The sequence below is a fragment of the Solanum stenotomum genome, chromosome 12 (genome assembly GCF_019186545.1).
Source record: "Solanum stenotomum isolate F172 chromosome 12, ASM1918654v1, whole genome shotgun sequence".
Classification (NCBI taxonomy): Eukaryota; Viridiplantae; Streptophyta; class Magnoliopsida; order Solanales; family Solanaceae; genus Solanum; species Solanum stenotomum.
In genome coordinates, this window is record NC_064293.1 from 33995569 (window position 1) to 34005846 (window position 10278).

At 36.8% G+C, this 10278-nt stretch overlaps 1 protein-coding gene across 3 annotated transcripts; it reads left to right on the top strand.

Moving 5' to 3' along the window:
* Positions 1–510: 510 nt before the first annotated feature.
* LOC125849379 (histidinol dehydrogenase, chloroplastic) lies at positions 511–9923 on the top strand. 3 transcript variants are annotated; one of them, XM_049529444.1, is made up of 15 exons: positions 511–659; positions 878–996; positions 1183–1304; positions 1410–1462; positions 2356–2428; positions 2572–2673; positions 2786–2887; positions 2978–3049; positions 3122–3184; positions 3322–3363; positions 7411–7470; positions 7612–7722; positions 7981–8151; positions 8345–8435; positions 9358–9923. In XM_049529444.1, exons 2-15 carry the CDS (start codon positions 885–887, stop codon positions 9639–9641), a joined length of 1458 nt encoding a protein of 485 aa, XP_049385401.1. In that variant the 5' UTR covers positions 511–659; positions 878–884; the 3' UTR covers positions 9642–9923. The 3 variants fall into 3 exon arrangements, with proteins under 3 accessions (XP_049385401.1, XP_049385404.1, XP_049385402.1); XM_049529447.1 differs by having other exon boundaries at positions 513–659; positions 914–996; XM_049529445.1 differs by lacking the exon at positions 878–996 and having other exon boundaries at positions 522–659.
* Positions 9924–10278: the final 355 nt, after the last annotated feature.

Consider the following 10278-nt stretch of genomic DNA (forward strand, 5'->3'; position numbering starts at 1 on the left):
ATTGACCGAAGTAAAATTAATACTACTAAAGAAATGTCACTTTCTTCCATATTTAAACTTTGAATGTATTTTGAAATGTTTCAATGATATCTTGTCATTTTGATCTCAAAATACAGGTTACTCTATGATAATATCTACTAATCATTTCAAAGAATTTGTCATATGTTCTTTCAGTTATAATTATTTACTTAAAACATTAATTTAGTAATATTAATTCTATTTTACAACATTGTATACAATATATATGATACACACGTGCGTTTCGTGAAACTAGTAAATATATATATATGTATATATATAATGCTTACCATCAGAGCAACTTCCTCTTATCAAATAAACATATTCGATAATTTAAAATGATCATAGAGTTCATTGAAAAGAATTGATTGTTTTTCGATTAATATATGTTTTCCTTTGCGCCAAGCCACTTGTCCAAGTGTGTAGCACTTTGTGCAATTAATTGGGCCCATTAGTCTTCCAAATTACAAGCCCAAGTCATTTCTTCCCAAATTAATTTCGGCCCGCCATTTACAACCTGGGTTTCTTCTTCCCAATAGTCAATTGAACCACCACCACAAAGTACACAACTCACTCTGCTGTGACACCGCCGGCGACGATCTGCTTAACTCCTCATCTTTCTCCGGCGACGACGTCTACTTGTAGGTTTAAGTCCTCTTTCTTCCTCATTAGTGAAAATTTCTAATCCTTTCTCCAAATGTTTTTTTGTGTCTGCTTCATATACCAATCAATTCTCTGATTTTCAAGGATTTTCTAATCGTTTCTCTTCTCAGAAAAAAATTAAAAACATAAAGCTCTAGAACAAATTTGAATTTTATCACATTTTAGAGAGTATAGTCTAATTTTGGTTTGCTGTCAGAACATAGATGGACTGCAACATTCTATCATTGAGTAGGTCCCGTAGCTTGGCTAGTAATCTTCGGGCAATTCCTACACGCAATACTGTATTTTATCGGAAATATTCTTATCTACCTGCAGGTATTACTTTCAGAAGTTCCTTCTTTTGCAGAATGTAATTTTGCATTTTGTGCATGGCATTTTTCGCAAAACTTTTAATTAGTTGCTTGTAATTGTTCTTATTGGTGAAAACCATTGCAAAGTTCTATGCTTTAAATTGAATGTGTCTTCCTAATGTGTCTTGTTGGTTTTGATGGTTATTAACAGGGTTAATTCGTAAGTCAATTAGGTGCTCAATGAAGTCGTATAAGTTATCGGAGCTTACAACTTCTGAGGTTGACAGCCTCAAGGCTCGTCCTCGCATTGACTTCTCCTCCATTTTCGGCACTGTGAGTTAACAATGCTTCTTGAACTAATTTTTATTTTTTTTCCCTTTAACTTATTTATGGTTCAATCTAGTAGACTTTTTTTGAATGTTGAATGAAATATATCAGGTTCAACCCATTGTTGACGATGTTCGTAATAGAGGTGATGCTGCAGTTAAAGAGTTAGTGCTTGTTTATATTTATGCCTTACCGTGTTTGTTTCATCAACAAATGTTACCCCGTATCTGCTATGTCAAGATCCCCTTATTTTCCCCATCCCTTTCCATAAGAATGCAGAACATGAGTTTACCTTTAATGATTTTAAGGGAAAAAAATGCAGAACATGTGTTATTGATCCATAGAAAATGCCAAAGAAATGCTCCATGTGGAGGTGCTAGACTGTCATATCATATAAACAATTTGTGTGATATTAATGAATGATGTAAAGGGCATCTCTCCTAACATATTATGTCGTGTGTCCTCATTCCTATTGCATGGACCAAAATGATCAAAATAGTAAGTGACATAAAGATGAGGTTTACCATACTCCACATTTCAATCTCTTGTAGAGTGTTTTTAAAAGTGAAACGCACAATAAGACGACTAGGTTCCATATAGAAGATCCAACTGGATGACCTTTGTCTTTTTGCAACTGACATAAAATATAAAAAATTAATGAATTCTATATTGCCATATCAGACACTCTCCCTACCTCCCTCTGTCTCTCCATTTTTAGTTCCCTTCGGAGACACTGGACATTGTGTCAACTTCTTATTAATTAAAGCTAATAACAAGTATCTTTGGAGTGTGTTTCTACTCTTTCTGTAATTAATTCTGATCTACTTTAGTTGACATTTTTTTAATTTGATGGACGAAGTAATTTCAAACCTTCAGAATATCCCCAAGTTTAGATTAACATGCTATAGAACTTACAAAAATCTTATTTTTTTTGCTCCTTGTCCATCACTTATCAATTTTAAGAGTTAATAGTTCCATGTGAAAGTAAAATTTGTCGCTACAGTTAATCAGTTTTGTTGTATTGATGTTACTTTGTTATGATATCTGTAATGCGCAGCTACACATCACGGTTTGACAAAGTTGTACTGGATAAGATAGTTGAAGATGTCAATGAGCTTCCAGATCCTGAGGTATGTATTTGAATACACACGTTTTTTTTATGACAGCAATGGGGATTAAAGATAGTATGACATTTTCTAAATAATTTTTCTTGAAAGACAATTGACTTCAGCTTTTCTAATTTTCAATCTAATTGCTTCTTTATTTGACTCAGCTCGATTCATCTGTTCAAGAAGCATTTGATGTGGCATATAACAACATATATGCCTTTCATGCTGCTCAAAAGCCTGTTGAGAAAGTTGTGGAGAACATGCATGTAAGTTTTGTGGATATTGTACAGGATTGATCTCAGTTGTATGGGCTTATGTAGCAACATTGTGTTGACATTCTTACTTCTCCTTTAACTTCTGTATTTCCTACTTTGTCAGGGCGTCAGATGTAAACGTGTGGCTAGGAGCATTGCCTCTGTTGGGCTTTACGTTCCCGGTGGAACTGCTGTTTTACCTTCTACAGCTCTGATGCTTTCAGTTGTATGGTGATTCAATTTTCTGCTCTTATTAATCATTTCTTTCAACGCTAATTCCCTTATTACAAAATCATCAAATTTTCCCTTTGGCCAGCCAGCACAAATTGCTGGATGTAAAACAGTTGTACTTGCAACTCCACCTTCTCGGGATGGCAGTATTTGCAAGGTATTTGCTTACCATCTCACTTTGTTAGTATAACTTTATCAATGGTCATTTATTTAGACACCTTTCTTGTAGGAAGTGCTTTATTGTGCCAAGAAAGCAGGTGTGACTCACATCCTTAAAGCTGGAGGCGCTCAGGTATATGATGATATGCTTCCTTGATCTTGCATTCATCAACCATGTGCCTCTGACTCATTTCAATTAATTTCTTGCTTTTTGGAACTAAAATCTTTTACTAACTGGGCCATTTATTGTAACTTTCTTAAATCCCACAGGCAATTTCTGCAATGGCCTGGGGCACTGAATCATGCCCAAAGGTACAACGTTCACCTCAAAGAATTGAAGCCTTCCATATTGAATCATACAAGCACTAGTATACTTCTATTGCTTTGCTGAGTTTACGCATGAGACACAGAATAATGTAATTAACATGAGTACATTCAAGCAATAAATCCTGGCTTGAGTAAACTGTAGACACATACTATATTTCTGAAGTGTTCTTTTTTTTTTGTTGTTGTTGTTGATAAAGTAAGAAATTATTATTGCGTGGGCATCAGGAAGATGCCAAATTACAAAAGGTGTAACCAGTTGGCTCCAGTACAGAAGGGAAAAAAAACATTTCAGCACTGGTACAAGTAATCTAAGCTAGAACTAAGGAGCAAACAAAGTCCAGAAACATGTGAAAGAAAATTCCAACTGAACAAATTAACTAACCATTTAGTCTTCAGAGAGTGGGTAGGGGTTGATATTCCATCAAAGCATCTGCGATTCCTTTCATTGCATATAACCCAAAAAATGACTGCTGGGATCATCCTCCAGACTTTCTTGATGCCTTTGTTCAGTCTCAAAAAATCCAGCTGATGTAGGGCTCCTTGATTGACTTGGGCATACTCTAGGGGAGGCCATATATAGAGAAGAAAAAGTTCCAATTTTCGGCTGTGATGGAGGCTGGGGCTGTGCAAAAACAGATGGCTAACACTCTCAAGATTCTGTTTGCATAAATAGCATCTGTTTACTAGAGTAAGTTTCCTTGTGCTAAGATTATCTTATGTCAAGCAAGCATTATCTAGAGCTGTCCAGTCTAGGCATGCAACTTTGAGTGGTGGTCTGGTCCTCCAAATATGCTTCCTAGGCCAATCCTCCAGAATTCCACCCTGTAAACACTTTAGATCATAACCTTCCTTGGTTGAGTACTTCCCTGCTTTAGATGTATCCCAAATGATTCTATCTTCTTGGTGCTCATTAATGTTGAAATCTGCCAAGGTTGCAAGTAGAGCAATCAGGTCATTGATTTCCCAATCCTGTAGGTTCCTTCTGAAGGAGGGGCTCCGTATGTTGTTGTCTATGTACTTGGTCTAGTGCATCAATGATTCAAAGAGCCATACTTGGCATCAGTTACATCTTTCCAGTAGCCTGGTTTACCATACCTCAACCATTTCATTAGCATACTTTGGTTGTGAAAGTTGAGATTCCTGATGCCCAGACCCCCTTGAACTTCGGTTAAGTGACTCTAGACCTGCCATTTGACTAGAGAGAATGTATGAGTTTCACTTTTATCTTCCCATAGGAAATAGTGAACAGTCATATACATATCCTAATTAGTTTACGATTGAGGCATAGTTGTTTTATTCATGAAAAATATAAGCTTTAATAATTGGACAAGGGTCGATGGAAAAGAAATTATGTATCCCTTTCATCAGTCCATATTTCCTTTAAAACATGATGTCCCTGCAGTTACAGTTATTGTAGGAAATGTTATCGCTTGAAATAGTCAAATAGGGACACTGATTTCTAGGCAGGAACAGGAATTAAAGCATGTGCATTGTAAATAAGCATATGCTGAATAGATATTGCTAAATGAACCAATCTTAAGGGAAAGTCAACAAAGCAATTATGCCTTCTTATATTGATTGCTATCAAGAGAGGATTCCCTATTATTGATTGTTGGAAAACATGATAGGTGATAGTAGGTGAACATAATATTAATAGATTTTTAAATTTTTTTTTTTTTGAAACTGGTAAATGTGTATTCCTCAGCATTAAGGACATGCTGGACACCATCAAGAAGTGTTAGTTAAAAAAAAACAACTAGAAAAGAAGATACTTACAGAGATCTTAATAAATCTACAAATTGATCTATATCCTCTAAACCTACTTCTTTACACCAAAAGTAGAAAGATATTATACAATTCCATTTAACTTTCTGGATGGAATTGGATCTATCTTCATAACCTCCCATTTCTCTCTCTCCAAACTGTCCACCAGATGCATTGTGGGATGATCCTCCACCACTTCTTTTGACTTTTGGTGCCTCCTCTTTTCATCCAGCAACTAAGCAAATCTGCAGTATGCTCCGGCATAGTCCAGCTTGTCTTTGTTATGTTGAGAAATAGAGACCAAAGTTGTGCTGTAAAATTGCAGTGCAAAAATAGATGACTGTTGTTTCATTTGTCTCATTGCATAAGAAGCACCTGGAAACTATGATGACCCCTTTTTTCTTCAAAACTTCTTGTGTCAGGCATGCTCTTTTAACCACCAACCAAGTAAAGCATTTTACCTTGGTTGGGGATGGACTATTCCATAAGTTTCTCCATATTTTTGGTTGCCCTCTATACTGTACCCTTTCTTCCATTTTATAAACCTTTTTAACAGTGAATTGCCCATCAAATTTGTGTTTCCATCTTAATGTGTCTGGTTCAGCAGTAGTGCCATTGAAATCATCAATCCTATTTAGCAAATCGGCTACTCTATCAATCTCCTGAAGAATAAGTTTCATCCCTGTGCACTCCACATATCATAAATGGTGCCATCTGGGTTGTTGCTTAGAATAAACAGGTCTGGAAACATCTCCATTAATGGACTTTGCTCCTTCCCATCCTTCCAGAGTTTTATTCTTTTCCCATCTCCAACTCTCTTCTGCAAGTTCCCTTCCAATTTGGGCCAATATTAATAGAATTTTGCACCTAAGGGTGTGGCCTAGTGGTCAATGAAGTGAGTTGATAACCATGAGGTTTCAGGTTCAAATCCCTTTCTCCCCATATGTCCTAGGCTTGGTGGATAGGGTTACCTGGTACTTGTTGATGTGGGAGGTGACACGTATTTCGTGGAATTAGTTGAGGTGCATACCTAACATCACTATTATTAAAAAAAATGTTAAAAGAATTTTCTATGAGGAGGAAATGCATCTCAATAGCAGCTAAATACAAGCATTTCTATCTGATTCTTGTGGACACTGAAGAGCTCAGTGGCCCCTTCTCTTTTTTGCTTGGACAGTGAGAGCGTGAGCTAGTTCTAATAGATCTTCATGAAAAGGGACAGGAGAGTGGTAAGAGATAGAAGATCTTGTGTTGGTATATTCCTTCTTTTTAATTATTATTATTATTATTTAATAATAGTATTAGGATTAGAATTCAGGTGGAGGAGTTTTTCTTGGTTGATTTACAGAAAAAGAAGATTGCCTATTTTTTTGAGAATTGAAGAAGATGTCCTTTTTTGTGTTGAGCAAATCGAATTAAGGCTTAATAAAACAAGAGTAGGACTGAGAAGTCTAGATAGTACTCTTGGTTTTAGTGGAAAGAACAAGAGAATGAGAATAGAAGAAGTTAGGCTAGGGAGGCAAGCAGTCCAGTCTGATATTAGCTCAGGAAAGTCTGTCAATTTTTGCCCCCAAGGCCTAGCTCAAGTGGCAAAAGGTGGAGGGTTTGTGGCTTAGGTCGCAGGTTCAAGCCCCACACCATGCAAAGCGAAACCCGGTATTTAAGTGGAGAAGGGTAGAGGGGTGGGCCCATTATCCACCGAGTTTAGAAGGCTGTGATTGGTCCAAAGGGCGGGTCACAGACATATTTCTCGGTTATAAAAAAAAAAGTCTGTCAATTTTTTCCTGCAGTGGTTTAGAGGCAGTTTTATCCCATAAAATACCGTATAAGTTTTTGGAGTATTTGACAGTTTGCCTTTTGTTCTTTTAAATAAGTTCTCTGGTACTTGGCCGAAATTTATATTTTATTAGGGTTTAGATCCACTTCTCAGAATATATATATATATATATATATATATATATATATCAAGGAAGATGCCCCTGTGTACAGTGTATGCAGTTGACCCTTATTAGTACATTGACAATATTTCTTACAAAGGAAAGTAATTATGGCTTGTATAAGCACATAAAAATTGATCTGTTCCTTATACATCTGTAAAGCTACTAGCCTCAATGTCCTTGAATCCTCAGTCCTGTGGTTGCCTTGTATACTTTAATGAAGTTGGTTTCCTTTCGTATTGTCCTTTGGATCACTTTACAATCAAACTTTCCTCTTCTTTCTTTGATAATTATAATGGGGAAGCATTATGTACATTGCCATCTATGCCAGGTTGAGAAGATATATGGGCCTGGGAACCAGTACGTCACTGCTGCAAAAATGATTCTGCAGGTATTGGTTTCAAGTAAGAGACAATCTTAGGTTAGGGATATTTGCAATGTAGATAAATGTCACTCGTGATAAATACGCTGCTGAAAGACTAATGTCCTCACTTTAAATTGTCTTTTGCTAAGTAGTATTCTCTCTCAACAGAACAGCGAAGCGATGGTTTCAATTGACATGCCTGCTGGGCCTTCCGAAGTCCTTGTTATAGCTGACAAGCATTCCAGTCCAGTCCATGTGGCAGCAGATTTACTTTCACAGGTATCAACTCCATTTTAAACTGCTTGATCAAGTTTCCATTCATACTTTCTGTGTCTAAATCAAGTGCTCTTGTATTTCACATTGGGACAGCTTATGTCTCTTCTGAGATCAAAATAAGAGAAAATTTAAGCTTTTCATAGTGAAGAAGATCAACTGTTAATACAGATTAAACTAAACTTCCATCAATTCCTATCTATCATTGTAGCAAAGACTGGGTAACCTCTATTTATTCTTATCACCTCAAATGCATTTTTTCAGGCGGAGCATGGGCCAGATAGCCAAGTCGTACTGGTTATTGCTGGGGATGGTGTTGATCTAAATGCCATTCAAGAGGAAATTAGGAAGCAATGTCAAGCACTTCCAAGGGGAGAATTTGCACTTAAGGCACTAAGCCACAGCTTCACTGTGTTAGCACGGGATATGCTTGAGGTATGTTTGAAATTTGTTGATCTTGGTTGGCAGCAATTTGCATACAGTTGGATGTATACTTGCTGTCATTAAATAATTATGCCCGAATATAATATAAATAATCAATTACATCATTTATGTGAATGCAATATTCCTTATAAATTTCTGTCAGCTACAGCCTTTTCTCTTAGACTTAAATCACAATCTTTTCCAGGCAATTTCCTTCTCAAACATGTATGCACCTGAGCATCTGATAATCAATGTGGATGAAGCTGAGAAGTGGGAAAGTTTAATTGAGAATGCAGGTACTTTAGAGGAATGCGTTTGCTAAGTTTCTCTTTTTCCATTTGGCATATCCAATCTTCTGTTAGTGTTTTTTGGGCTATTGGGGCAGCTGATTGTTTATGCGTATCTGAAATATGATCCACAAGCTTCTCTTGGTTTTTTGGCCACGTTAAGGCGAGATATATAGTGGATAATATGTTCATTTTTATTCTTCCTATCTTTCTGAATTTCTTTATGTGAGTTTCCGCCCTGCCTTTTGTGATCCTCCATAGTACACAACTTCTCCATACGATTTAACAGCCTTTTTTCTTTACCCGAGAATCTGTTTCATTTTCTATTTCTCCCCTTGTCTCATCATCCAGCTGGTTAATTTAAGGGGTGTTAGGCTGTATTGAACAGTATGATTCTTCTTATTCCTGAACTGTATGATTTAGCTCTCAAGATGACAAATAGAAGGTTCATGATGGCTGGCCATTGGCGAGCTGGACAAGTTTTCTTCACTAGTGATCCTGTGAAGTGTTTGCATTTTTCTTAAATTATTCCGTTTCTCCTTTTTTCTAGAAGATATTCGTGCATGGGTAGTTGACTAGCCTCTTCTTTTTTTCCGCATAGTGGTCCGTCGGCTTGGATTTCTACGATAAGCTCTAATATTTTCACTTCGGATGGTGGCTGGAACTGCTGGAATAGGCTCTAATATTTCGCTTCGGTAGTTGACATGCCATATTTTTCTCTGGGCTTAAAGAAATCTTGATTTACATTACAGTAATATAGATGAGGCAAATGATGTCTTCAGTGTTCGTATATAGATACCAGGAAACTGGAAAGTAGGGTGGGTGCCTTGGAGGTTCATATTTTACCATCAATTAGCAACTTACTACTAATCAACCATGCTTCCCTTTGGTAAATCTTAACATATAAATAATCAACTCTGAATACTTGCAGGTTCTGTATTTATGGGACAGTGGACACCTGAGAGTGTAGGAGATTATGCAAGTGGAACTAACCATGTTCTTCCAACTTATGGGTATGCACGGATGTATGGTGGGGTCTCTTTGGACTCTTTCTTGAAGTACATCACTGTGCAGTCTTTGACAGAAGAAGGGCTGAGGAATCTTGGCCCTTACGTAGAGAAAATGGCCGAAGTTGAGGGTCTGGATGCCCACAAGAGGGCTGTAAGCCTCAGACTACAGGACATTGAAGCGAGACAAGTATCACACTCAAGATGATCCCTCGCTATTTGTATGCGTGAAAGAATAAATATGGAGCAATTCAACCTTTATGCAAATCTGAGGGTGTTTATAGTTTTGTTGAGGGGGTTTGAAGCTCTATATTACCTGCACTCTGATTTTTCTCCTTCAAGTGTTGAATTAAACACACAATTTGAAGAAAAAAACAGTAATGGTAATGGGTACCATGGATGAGCTAGTTCATCTGCTGTATTTGTTAGAAATAAATTCAAACCAAATATCTGAGCAGATTCCATAAAATCCAGTAGTACTGAGTTTGAGGGTTGTATTTTAATTGGTATTTTGCCATGTTTTGTAACAAAAGTTGTATTGGAGCAAACATGTAACATTTTGGATTGTATCTGTAGTTGTGTTGACAAGAAGTTGCTTAGGCTACAGACATTGAAGAGCTAATTTGAATTTGTATTGGACATATCCCAATTAAGGGGTAAAACGCTCCTACCAAGAGTATTCCATAAACAATGTTTCAACCGTTAGATATGCACGTTAGACAACGACTCAACTAATTAAGTTGTGAAATTTTCATCGGCTATCTAATGGATAAAAGTTAAAACTCTTTATTTCAAACAACCACTAGTACAGGCGGGTCGATTTAGGTCCTAATTATGGTGCATAT